The sequence below is a fragment of the Vulpes lagopus genome, chromosome 15 (genome assembly GCF_018345385.1).
Source record: "Vulpes lagopus strain Blue_001 chromosome 15, ASM1834538v1, whole genome shotgun sequence".
Taxonomy (NCBI): Eukaryota; Metazoa; Chordata; class Mammalia; order Carnivora; family Canidae; genus Vulpes; species Vulpes lagopus.
Genome location: NC_054838.1, coordinates 44,982,240 through 44,995,225, shown reverse-complemented (window position 1 = coordinate 44,995,225; position 12,986 = coordinate 44,982,240). Strand labels below are relative to the sequence as shown.

Genomic DNA, 12,986 nt, shown 5'->3' with positions numbered 1-12,986 from the left:
TCACACTGTACACATAAATTCATAAGGTATAATAGGCTGTAACCATACACTTAAAACAGGTAGGGCAAAGAGAGAGGTCTACTTGTAATATTATAGCTATTGCATACATCTACTCTTTTCTGTGAACACTTACTAACAATGATTAAGGCTCTTAAAATGTGATCACACTTGGGAGGAAAATAGTATGAGAATATTATAAGGGTAATTTTAGGTTTATTCATCTTCGTAAGTGTTTATAGCTGCCAAGAAGATAGGAATTAGAAATGGAAAGAAGTAAACTATGATGTTAAATATTTTCAATGCGTATTTTTGTTTCAGACAGGTAAAAAATTATTAAATAAGGATTTTTAAATACTTCTTCCCTCTTGGCCTAACTTAAAATTTTTATACCGATAAATCCCTCAGTTTTATGGAAATATAAAACACAGTGTGTTGGAAAATTTTTTTTATTAAATTCTATTATTATTCTACTGTATTTTATCCAGAACAGCCACTGGAGACTTTTTCCACACAATCTTCTCTGGTAACAGAGATAGAGAAACAGAGGGTACCCCTAGTGGTCGCTGCAGCTATTGTGGCATCTTTTTTACTCAACGTGAAAAAGGAGGTATTGGCAAGGGAATTGTTAGAGTCGATATGACTGGTTTGATGACAATTTTGAAATGGAAAGCTTACTGGGAGTAAATAAGCAATGTACGATAATACATGATTATTTTTAGTCATCTAAAAACAGAAAGATTTTTGTAGAACTTGAATAGAAATCTGAACCGGGTTTTCTTCAATTTTTGAGGATTTTAAAAAAGATTGTAAGATGTCCCAAATACCATCTTCACAAGATGATGTATCAAACCTGACTGTTGCTAATCATATCTAACTTTTATTCAGTCTTGCCAGTTCACTCTTCATTTTATTACTATTGTTTTTGCCAGCAGATGCTCAGTTTTTCTTAACTAAGTTGTATAATGAGAGAAGATAAAGGAATTATTGTGTAAACATTTTAAAAATTAAATAATACAGTCATTAGATTTTGCTATTAAAGAAAATCTCAAGGCCAAGAAGGCTGTATAATCATTACTGTATCTTTTATTTCATATGTCAGATAATAATGTTTATTCCTTGATTTAGGTGTTTACTGTTGGCAGAATTTGTGCTAATCGCACCAGAATTTATCATAAACTGAAACATTTTAAGTTCAAGCTGTACCAGGAATGTTGCTCCATTGCAAAGACAGAAGAAGTTGAGGATGAACAGGTTAAGGAAACAGTGGAAAGAATTTTCAATCAGTCAAAGGAAAGTGGCTGGATTAAGGAGGTAAGGTGAATACAGAAGAATCATATCATTCATAGATTCTGGAGCTTAATTATGATCAGCAAAAGGATATAAATGATTAGAAGAAGACCGTGAAATTTAAAAGAGAATCTCTCCTCCCCCCTACCCTCGTCTTTGTATTTTCTCTTCTTCCACCCATTCCTTTCATGCTTATCATTGTCCAACCCTGAATAGGTGCCCTGATGTTCTAAGCATTCCTTCAGCTCATCAGATAAATTGAAATCAGCAATAATACTGTCCTGTGATGAAGGACCTCTGTCCTTTCACTTTTATATATATGGTATTCCTTACATATATATTAAGTCCCCTTATTTTCCTTGACAAAGTGTAGGACTCACCTCTGCTTGTCTGCTTCCTATTCTTTAGAACAGTTCTTGTGACCCGAGAGTGAAGAAGCACCTGGTGCCAATCTGAGGAAAGGATCTCGGCTGCCAGTTGTAATACCACCCACATCCTCTTCTTGAGGACATGGGCTGAGCAGTGAGCACACTGTAACTGAAGATCAAGGGGAATGCAGAGGTTTCAGGCCACGGCACTGATTTTGATTCCCCCAAATCCTGTTGATCACTAAGTTTGATATCAGGGATAAAGTGGGGGTTTTGAAGAGTGCACTGGATTCCCGAAGATCTGCTGGCAGCTCAGAAGCTCTGGTCTGCTCACAGAGCTTTTAGAATTGCTTATGGTACTTGGAAAGAATGCTCATATGACTGTGGTGGTCTAAAACCAGTCTAGTTAATGGGAATGTATAAGAGAACACATATAGTAGATTTTCCGGCAACTCAGATCAACAGTATATTTAATCTTTAAAAAAAAAACGAAGCCTGACTTGAGATCTGTTGCCTGGGTTATTTATATCATAGGAAATTTATAAAAGAGGAAGATAAAAAAGAAGAGAGCTTAGTGAATGCACTTATGAGCAAAGGGAAAGCAAAAGAACAACAAACAGGAACTCGTTAGGGGTATGGCATGCTCTGCAGAGGTCTCCCAGTCTGCAGAGTGACATCAAACTGGTTTCCCTTCTGACAATTATCCTCCCCCACAAACCCCCACCTGGTGATCTCTCTGCCTTCCCGACTTCCCACATCTTAACCCTTCCGTAATCTTTCTCTCATGTTACTCTCCACGGCTTTTTATCTTTTACTTTGCTTCAACTTCTCTGCCAGTGCTTTGCTCCCTGTCCTCTGTGCTTTTCTAATTTGCCTTAGGGAGGAGCCATTACTTAGCCAGTAAGCCCCGTCTTTGTTTCCCTTGATGACGTGAAATTCTTAGCTGCTTTTATCGATGGGTTTAAAGGTTGCCAACCCTCTAGTGGAGTTGAAAAACCTATCGGGACACCACATTTTTTTTTTAAAAGAATTGTGTACTAGGTGTAGAAAAAAATCACTGTGCATGTATTATATATATTATGTAATGATACTATATATGGGGAAGAATGTTAAACTTCTTGCAGAGAAAAACTAAAAGCATTTCCAGATCATGCATCTTAGAGAAAGCCTAACAAGGTTTCTAACAGAAGGGACTTGGAATAAGAGAAAATATCTGTAGAAGAAAAAAAACCAAGTGTTCTATTCTGCTTCAAGAACAACACTTAGCATTGGGCAGTTAAGGTATTTCAGGGTCATGTATGTGTAGGACAGTATTGCACCTTTTTTGTATTTTCACATGCAGAACCAAAGAGCTTCATTTTCTTTTTGTGATCCCTCCTGCTTTGAAAATATTTGACCATAGATTTTCTCAAAAGATTTCCCAGAAACAAAAGTTTAGACCCACTGTAAACATATATACACCTTTCTGTGCTGTGATTAAACTTCAGAATTTATCAAACACTGACACTTCTCAGCATCACTCCACCTAAAGGTCAGAGAGTAGGAGTGTCCTTGAGCGACAGCATTGCACGTGCTTGTGATGCACGCCTTCTTTTTTGGCTGCAGGCTCAGGGCCACAGTTGCCCTAACCTTTTCGAATGCCAGGGCTCAGTGCTGCTTGAATGACCCTATCTGTAGCCCTTTTCACACCTGCCTCCTAATCATCATGTCATCCCCTTCTCTTACCTCACACAAACTCTCTGGTCCTGGCTTTCCTCCCAGCTTACACTGCACACCTTGCTTTTTCCCTTACCTGCCCCTTCCTCCTCCACAAGTTTTTCTTCCACTGTCTCAGGATATCTCAGCATTTCTTTCCAAAGACTTGCCAACCAGACTGACTTCATTCTTCTTGCTCTTCCTCCTAACAGTTGAACTAGGATGGTGTGTTTTTAACCTAGAATGACATTAAAGGATAGGAGCTACTTGGGTGTGAGAAAGGAAGGATTAATAAAAAAATTCTAATAAAACCAAAACATATAATAAATATAATAAAAATAATTGTGTCATTCTAAATTAGAATGGAAGAATATACAAGCATATGCCACTGGCAAAATTCTGACAAATGTTTCTTGTTCAGAAGAAAGTGAATGTGATGATGGGATTTCCAGAGAAGTTGAAGATAGGGTTGTTGGGATGGGGTGGGAAATACATAAACATCAGGAAATGGAGGAAGTATGTCAAAAAAAGTATCAACTCTCGGTTTTGCAATTTATATGTAAATTTTGAATGTATTACATAAAGATTGTTAAGAAGGAATTTTAAATAATGATTTGATAACTCACCCCTTCTTGGAACTCTTCTTATGTGGTATCTTTTTCTTTCTCCCTTTAAAACTTGTTTTTCCTTTTCTTTTTCTTTCACTCCCTAAACTGATATTTCTCAAATCGTGGCCCTAACAACCCTATGTCAGAATCACCCAGAAATTTGTGGAAAACGTGTAATTCCTGGTCTCACTGCAGACCTATTGAATGAGAATCCTTGCGGAGGGTTAAAGACCCGATATTTAACAAATTGGTGATTCTTAAACAAAATAAAGATTGAGGGCCACTGCTTTAAAGGTAACATGTTGCTCTAGGTTCTGATCTCAGCTGCTTTACAGCCCTCTGCCTTGGCAAACCCATTCTTTTCTTCATGTCTAACTGCTGTTTCTGAAGACTCCAAACTCCTTCCTTTATGTTCTGACCTCTTTTTCACATTCTGGTCCCACAGTTCTGTTTTAATCAGTAGGTCCACCCTGGCACTCAAAGGGATTAACATAAGACCCAAACTCTCCAAATTTTTAGTAAAAATAATGATGGAACCAAACTCTTTAGGTGGAGAGAATGACCAGGAAATACGAACTGCCTTCTTGCTGAGTTTCACTTTTCCTTTGGAGGGCTTTCTTTTTTCTTACTAAAGCTGCACTCTGCCCCTTCCCATCCTTTAAAATCTCAGAAATAGCATATTATAATGGTTAAAAGCATGGATTTAAATATTTTCTAACAATAGAATTTGGAGGAAAGTTACCTTATTCCTGTAAGTCTAAGTTGTCACTTCAGTAAAATAGGAATTAAAACAACAATAATAATTAGAGTTTTGGTGTGCTATATGTAAAGCATTTAGTATTGGACCTAGCAATTAGTAAGTGGTCAATTAATGTTAACTATTATTAGTAATAAAAAGCAAGGAGAAGTTTTCCTTCCTTTTCTTAGTATAGCTGGGATAGATTGTAATTTTCCAAAAAAAAAATTTAGTAAGAGGAAAAAGAGTATAAAGAAAGATAATATAAAAAGCATAAAACAATCAAACTCTTAAGGTATACGTTTCTAATTCTATGGTACTTTACTTACATCTAGTAGAACCTGTTTGAGTACTCAGTCAAAAGAATCCCCTAGTAGTCCAAAGGTTATTTCCCCTCCTCCTTTTCTTCATTCTTTCCAGAGAAGGTGATCCAATCAGACATCTTTGAGGGGGAAAAAAGTTTCGTGGCCCTGCCTAGAAGGAAACCACACTCACTTTTCTTTTTCTTTTCTCCTATACTTTTCCATAGGTTCCTATCACCACAAAAGTCAGGGTCATCAGAATCCTCTCTTCCTTCATTGAGAGTAGAACCAGAGTTCATAAGTAGGGTAAAGAAACCATTCGGTCAGTTAAGCTCCTCAACTGAAATCAGCAGTTTGAATTTTCCAAATCATCTGTGGAATTTCCAGATCATCCTGACTCCTCTTTTATCTTGTCCTCCCTTGGTCTTAACTCATCATCTTAATTGCTGTCACTCAAATTTGAGACCTCATCACCTAACTTATTATAATAGACTCATGACTAGAATGGATGTTTTACCATTTTTCTTAAAATAACGTCTCATATCATGTCAGTCTTCTGCCTTAACACCACTTTAGCAGTTTCACATTGTGTGTTGCATTTTTGCTAAACTCCACCTAACATTTCATACTTTTATTCTCTGACCACAACCTCTTTGGTTCAGTCTTACCTCTTTCTCTTTCCCTAAGAAATTATAGTCAAATCCCATACTTGCCTTTTCGCTCTTGTATGGACTGTGGCTCCTACAAAAAACTCTCCCCACCAAATCTTTGCCAACCAAAGATTGGCAGATTTGCTCCTGGGACAGCTTAAGGGCTTCTCTTTCCTGATCACCTCATCTAACACATGGCTACTCTTCTGAACCTTCTTTATGGCCCTTGTTATTGGTGTATTACCACTGAACTCTGGTCTCCTTAGGGACAGAAAAAGTAAATTTTTTTTGGTACCTAGATAGTCATGAGAACATATTTAATATATGTTATGTGTTCAACAAATTTTTGTTGAATAAGTTATTGAAGTTGTTATACTTCTATGAATATGATAATAGAAAAATTATAATGTATAAGAACATTATGAGATTAATATGTTCAGTTTGTTCTCTTTCCAATACTTTATGAGTTAGAGATGCTTATTTGAAATTGTGTCCCTGGGATCCCTGGGTGGCGCAGCGGTTTGGCGCCTGCCTTTGGCCCAGGGCGCGATCCTGGAGACCCGGGATCGAGTCCCACGTCGGGCTCCCGGTGCATGGAGCCTGCTTCTCCCTCTGCCTGTGTCTCTGCCTCTCTCTCTCTCTGTATGACTATCATAAATTAAAAAAAAAAAAAAAAAAAGGAATCCTGATTATTACAATCCATTCCCAGTGCAAGATGTGTGGGTAGCTTTAAGGTTTGCCATTACAATATATGCTGCAATTAACATATTAAAAAAAAAATGAAATTGTGTCCCTATTTATAATAAGATTTTTGTTCATGATTATCCTGAAATGAGAAATGAACATGTTCCTGTTTGTGTCTATAGATTGAAAAGGCCTACCTTATCTTCTTTGCTTTGAGTAAAATAACTAGCTTTTTTATTGTATACACAGAAATATGGTCAACTTCAAGAATATCTAAATTTGGCGGATTACTTTCAAGATGAGAAGTTTGACTGAATTGTAACACATTTCCTTCAGAGAAGATTTTATAAATTCCTGTAAATGTGAAGATCATGAGTCTTGTTTCTCTGTATCATGTGACGTATTTATATATTTTATGTGTACTTTCATGGCAAATATCTTGTTTAAAACATATGTTCATCTCAGTTTCCATGAAATGGCACTCTACAGTTAAATAAAAGTTTTGTCTGCTGTACATAGAAGACATAAGCCCAATAATTTTTAAGTAAAGAGTATTTTAAAGTTCTAAAACAAGGCCTTTATAACAGATGATTATCAGTAAACGAGCTGTTCATGTCCTGTCAGCTTAGTAGGCAAATACTGTATTTTAAAGATGAGTCCAGACTAACATCTACATGTATTTGTTATTGAATCCCTGGCCAGATTTGTTTATTATCCTTTCACAGTATTAAATGATCTGCACTGATACATTCTTTATTACTGTCATTACCTGTATCAGTGGGCCATGGAAGAAACCTCATGTTTCATTCAGTTTGATCCCCTCGAGTTAGAATCAGACTGTAATTTACCCATTCTAAAGAGGAGTGCTTTTCTCCGTTTCTGAAGTTTCCTTTAGAAACAGAGCTCAGGCCTCCGGAGGCTTTCAACACTCACATTCAGGAATAATTTTGTGATACGTTTTTTTTATGCTTCATAATGTTCTTTTGATTTTTTATTCGATTTGTGTACATGTTAATGGTTAAGATATATTTTATTTATTTTTATTCATAACCTTTCCCATATATGTATTTACATTACAATCCAAAGATCTCAGAGAGTCAAATTCAGCCAAAAATAGTTTAAAAGCATACTTTGGCATCTGCACTGCTTTGCACATCTAAGTTTCCCCATAATATAATAAAGTAAAATGGTGTCATACTGACCAAATGGACCCTGTGTATTCTGTATCTTTAATTCTTATGAGTAGTATCGTAGTAGGATCTATTTTACTGTACAATTTTAGATACTTGTTTCTGACCTCCTGTTGATTGAACCTGGCTTCAGTTATTATATGGTTCATGCATGGAGTTCAATATATGTGCATACATAAAAAGCTACATTTTATTGAGTCCTTACATATCACTTAATATTTTCTGTAGTTAATTTTCTGAAATTATCCCTATTGTCGTAAGCAAAATGAGTGGGAAAAGCTCACAGCATGCCAAAGATACTGATGCCGATGTTTCACGTGAGGGGTGCGTACCATTTGCAAAGTGTGAAATGGAAATTCCAGTCACGTATCTCTATTCTTAGTTCTCCAGCATACAAAAATAATCCTTAACTAAAGTGAAACCACAGTTGAAAGTTGCAGATGAACTGACCGTGCTGAAAAGAAGCAAGGCGGAACTGGAGGAAAAGTAACGGTCATGTTGGAAGGGGTAAGGAATGGCCTATAAAAAGGCAGGCCAAGGAAAATGAAAGTGAATGATCTGTAAAGTATCTCTAATGACCCTGGAAGCATCACTTCTCATATGTGCATGACACCACAGACAAGTTTGAGAATGCCGAAGAGTGAGAGCTCCTTCCATCTGGAGAGTTTTTGAAATTAATTTACATATTGCTTTACATGCCATGCGTTTAAGTCATAAAAAGTAAAGCACTATCAATTAGGGGGACTTAATGATGGCAGCCAACCCAGTTCCTACATCAGGCTTCTTGTTGGCATGCAACATTTTTCCTGTTGGAACAGCCTTCTGACTGTGGATCAGGAAATTTAGTAAGAGTAGTTTTGCTGATGTCTGAGGTTACTGCAACCAAGCAAACTTCTAGAGTGGGTGTTTGAAGAACACAAGAGGCATTTAGGTATATGGTAACACCAAAAGGATAACAGAGAAATGGGCTGTTAGGAAGTTAGAATGAGCATGGTTTAGGGCCCAAAAGCAAGTAGTTGATCAGAAAGAAATGTTGAAAAAAAAACTGAATTAACCTTTACAGGTATCATGACATACTGTATTATTTTATCATCATCATAACCATCGATATCATTGACTCAATATAACACTAAAATAATAGTTTGTAAACTTAAAATCTCACATGTCTATATGAACTTTTTAGACCTAGGCATTTAATACAGTGGTGTCAGGTGGCCTTGGTTAGTAGAGATGATGAAGAAGACAGAAATGGACAAGTAAAAGGAAAGGAATGTGTGAAAGAATCATATGGCTACACAGAAGCTTCAGGGTTGGAGAACAACAGCATAAAAAGAGGGAGAGGGAAACAAGGACAAAAAGCATTTATTTTATTGGCAGTTAGATATAATTGATCATGTTTTCTCACTTGTCTGCTCTCATCTTCAGAGGGGTAGTTCTATTCACTGCCCATTCCTTGGAGGCATTACAGCACTGCCTTAGACTCTAGCAAGCTGATTACAGTGTAATTGTGGCTTTGCTATATTGAGGCAGCAAGCGCAGTGGTTAAGAGGGCATAGGTTTGAAATCAGGGTTGAGGTAGAGTGCTGAGTTGTTACTTCCTAGTCACATGAGCTGCAAATAAGTAGTATAATTTCTGTGAGCCTCAGTTTCCTCATTTCTGAAATGAGGTTAATAATACTAATCTTTCAAGCCTGGATTAAGGGAGATCTGTGTGAAGTACTGTGCCTGAAACAGTGATTAAATAGTAGCTGATGTAAATGGAAATGAGGATGTGGATGATAATGATTACAGCTTGAAATTAAATGGCTGTGAAGGAAAAATGTATACGAAAGACACTCCAAAAAAGTGACTTACACCACTGATTATAATATGAAAATGTATTAAATTCCTGCTTGACAAGTTTTTAAGGTATGTCCCTGTCTAGCATGGAAATCAAAGTTTCTATCAGAAAGAAATAGTGGATTTGACTGAGGATTCTGTGTTACTAATGAAAATCAATGCTACAGCATGACTGTCGGGTGAACAGCGTTTTAAATTTAAATATTACATTTTCTCTCATCAAGTACAATTGCTGAATATAAAGTGCCCATAGTAATGGAAGATAATGTCTAATGAATACAACTTAAAATCAAATATAAAATGATCAAAACTCCTTTGACTTTTAATGACACCTCATGAGAGCGTTCTCCAAATTTGCATACCTAACAAAAATATATTTCTGCCTTTCCTCATTTGAGTAGTGAGGAACTCAGCCTTAGAAAGGCTAAGAGAAGAAGTCGTCCAAATGAAAAATTAAAAAGGTATATTCTACATCAGTATACTTGTCCCCAATTCCCAACAAACATTCCAGAACTTGTGAAAATAAAATGGACTAAAGCAGGCCAGCCTATTGGGAACTAAAGTGTAAATAAATCCAGTGGTACAACTGTTTGCATTGATTTCACCCATTCATTTCCATCCATAGGTCAGTTTGGAGAAGGACCATATGACTGAGATGGGAGAGTTGGTTTAGATTAATGAAGGCCCATTGCTTGAGACCTCAGATCCAATGACTTCCAAGTTAGGACACAGCATACTTACGGTCCTAACTATCCCAATATTGTGCTCACCTGAATGTATTCTCCATAACTGATCATGACAAGCACAATCCATTCCATACTTTGAGACCTGAAAGGCAGGACCACGTGAAGATGAGACAACAGTCTGTGTAACTGATGTATTTGGTTTGTTATTAAACTTCTTGAAACTCCACTGCTACATGTTGATTTTCCTCCTGATCTATGCAAGCCAAATAGCCACGGAGACCTCGGATCCTGCAGTTGTCATGGGTAATCTTGTATTTTCAAAGGAAAACCTTTATTGTTTTTCGTAGAACTGGTCTTGGTGATTTCACCGTCATAAAATCTTTTAACTATTCCTACCGATGTGCACTTCCCCCAGAGATCCCAGGAACAGGCAGGCAGGTGGACAGACACTCGCCTGCCCTCTGCCCCCGCCCTGCGCCCCCTCCCAGCGGCACAGACCCACCCGTCGTCCTTATTCTTATGGTGAACACTTCCTCGATGCTCCCCCAGCTCTCGCTAGGGTGCTCAGTGGTGTCATTTACAACATACTGGAACAGGAAAATGATATCCTCAGGGGGGCGTGCTGTGGGTCTGAGAGGGAAGATACATTCCCTGGCCGGGAATTTCTCGAACGCTTTGAGCCGGTGGAGCCGTCGTGTCGGGGCTGGGGAATTTCCCCCGCCTTCCCCACTCGGCCAGGCCGGGCGGAGGGAGCCTTGCGCGGCGCGGGCCCCGGGATGCACCGCTGCGGCCGCTGGGCGGACCCGCGCTCTTCCCTTGCCCTTCCCGGTGCCCGGTGCCCGGTGCCCGGTCCCCCGCCCGTGCAGTGCCGCCCGCCGGCCGCCAGGGAGCCCCGGACCCCGTGCGCCCCCGCCCCCGCCCCCGCCCCCGCCCCCGGTGCCCGGTGCCCGGTCCCCCGCCCGTGCAGTGCCGCCCGCCGGCCGCCAGGGAGCCCCGCGCTGCCGCCCGCGCCCGCGCCCGCGCCCCGCCCCCCCGCGGCCCTCGCCGCCGTCTCGCTCGCTGTCTCACTCGCCCTCTTTCTCTCCCTCTGCTGTCCGAGCACAATGAGAGCCTGTGTGCCGCCGGGACTCGGGCAGGGGAGCCGGTGTCGGCGAGGCGGCTGACAACAGACGGGAAACAGAAAGGAAAATACGAGCTACTTTTTTTCCACCCATAAAGCGGAGCGGAGCAGCTCGAGAGCTAGAGGCGCCTCGCTCGTTGCGGGTGCGGACCCGCAGGTCCCCCCCGGGATGGGATGTACAAAAGTGCACAGGAAAGTGGCTGGACGGGACTCGGAGCGATTTGCTGCAAGTTTGTAAGTTCGACCGTCGTGTGTGAACCACTCTCGGAAGAGTCTGAGTGTCGGTGCCGAGCGAGGGTAGAGCCGGGCGGGCGGCCGGGCCGGGCCGGGGGCGGGAAGGAGCGTGCGCTCGGGGACCTCGGCGCCCGCGCTCCGGCTTCAGGCGGCGCCCCCGGGCCAGGAGGCCGAGCGCGGGGTGAGGGGCGGCGCCGGGGGAGCCCGAGAAAGCGCGGCCAGAGTCCGGTGACGGACGCGGCTAACAGCCCGAAGCCTTCTCCGTCCTTGGGGAGGAGACCCCGTCCCGCGGCCCCCAGAGAGGAGACACCCGAGCCCGGGGAAGGGAGGAAGAATCACGAGCCAACAGGCGGCCCTCCTGGGCTTGTCCATGCTGAACGCGGACTTCGAACATTTCCCGAAACGGCACGTTTCTTCTAAGCCGAGGAAAAGTCAAAGCTGCCGGTCGCGTAGCCGCGCTGGAGACGGGTTTCTGTGCAGAAACGCACCGTGAGGTCTTCCCTGAGACAGCTGGGCGGGGAGCCCGGCCCCCGCGAGTCCTCTCCACCCCCGCCGCCTGGCTGCGGCTCGGCCGGCAAGCCCCGAACTCCCGCCCTGGCCCCAGATGCTGTGCGACAGCGCGCCCAGGGGCCCGCCAGGCTGCCGCCGCCGCCGCTCGGGGGGCCGCCGCCGTCCAGCTTCTCCGGGGGTAGGACTGCCAGGTGCAGTTAGAGCCGGCTGGCAAGGGCTTGCTTCCCGCTAATCCGGTGGGTGCCGTCGGCCCCGTCTCCCCGCCCTCGGCCCGCGGCCCAGCCTCCGCGGCCCCTGTCCATGTGGCCCTGAGCACGGGCTCGCGTTGCCAAACACAGACTCGCCTGCGAGAGGCAGCGGGAGCCTCCCTCCGCCCCCGTCCCACCGGCAGCCCCGTGCCCGCTGCCATGGGGGACACAGCGCCCCCGCAGGCCCCCGCAGGAGGGCTGGCGGGGGCCCCCGGGGCGGGGCTCCTCGGCGGCGGCTCGGTCGCCCCGAGGGTGCACAGCGCCATCGTGGAGCGCCTGCGGGCTCGCATTGCCATCTGCCGCCAGCACCACCTGAGCTGCGAGGGCCGCTACGAGCGCGGCCGGGCCGAGAGCTCCGACCGGGAACGGGAGAGCACCTTGCAGCTGCTGAGCCTGGTGCAGCACGGCCAGGGGGCGAGGAAGGCTGGCAAACACGCCAAGGCCACTGCGCCCGCGACCACCGCCACGGCCCCCCCACCGGCCCCTGCTGCCCCCCCGACGGCCGCCCAAGCCGCAGCCGCCACAGCGCCCCCGCCCCCGCCAGACTATCACCATCACCACCAGCAGCACCTGCTCAGCAGCGGCAATAATGGTGGCGGTGGTGGGATGGACGGGGAGCAGCCGCCACGAGCTTCAACCCCTGGGGACCAGAGGAGCTCAGCCCTGATTGCGGTAAGCTGCCTGGTTTTCTCATGATTCTGGCTGTGGTCCGCTGGCCTTCGGTGAGGGTAGAGCTCACCTTGGCCTGGCGTGGCGTGCACAGCCGTGACCGGGGCCAAGGTGTTGGCTGTCTCCAAGGCCACCGGGTATGCAGGTCGTGCACTTTTAT

The 12,986-nt window shown here is 43.5% G+C and overlaps 2 protein-coding genes across 14 annotated transcripts in view; both read left to right on the top strand.

The window, feature by feature from the left end:
- CCDC82 (coiled-coil domain containing 82) overlaps positions 1–7,531 on the top strand; it is a 33,466-nt gene extending 25,935 nt beyond the window's left edge. For 11 of the 12 annotated variants that reach the window (XM_041730179.1, XM_041730176.1, XM_041730180.1 and 8 more), the window contains 2 exons: positions 1,126–1,311; positions 6,580–7,531. In XM_041730179.1, coding sequence (XP_041586113.1) covers positions 1,126–1,311; positions 6,580–6,645 — 252 coding nt within the window. In that variant the 3' untranslated portion in view covers positions 6,646–7,531. Of the gene's footprint in view, positions 1–1,125; positions 1,312–1,695 lie in introns of all 12 variants that reach the window. The other variant, XM_041730181.1, reaches the window with a different exon arrangement.
- Positions 7,532–12,303: 4,772 nt separating this feature from the next.
- Positions 12,304–12,986, top strand: part of MAML2 (mastermind like transcriptional coactivator 2) — a 345,410-nt gene continuing 344,727 nt past the window's right edge. For both annotated transcript variants that reach the window (XM_041730681.1, XM_041730680.1), the window contains exon 1: positions 12,304–12,829. In XM_041730681.1, coding sequence (XP_041586615.1) covers positions 12,317–12,829 — 513 coding nt within the window. In that variant the 5' untranslated portion in view covers positions 12,304–12,316. The remainder of the gene's footprint in view (positions 12,830–12,986) is intronic.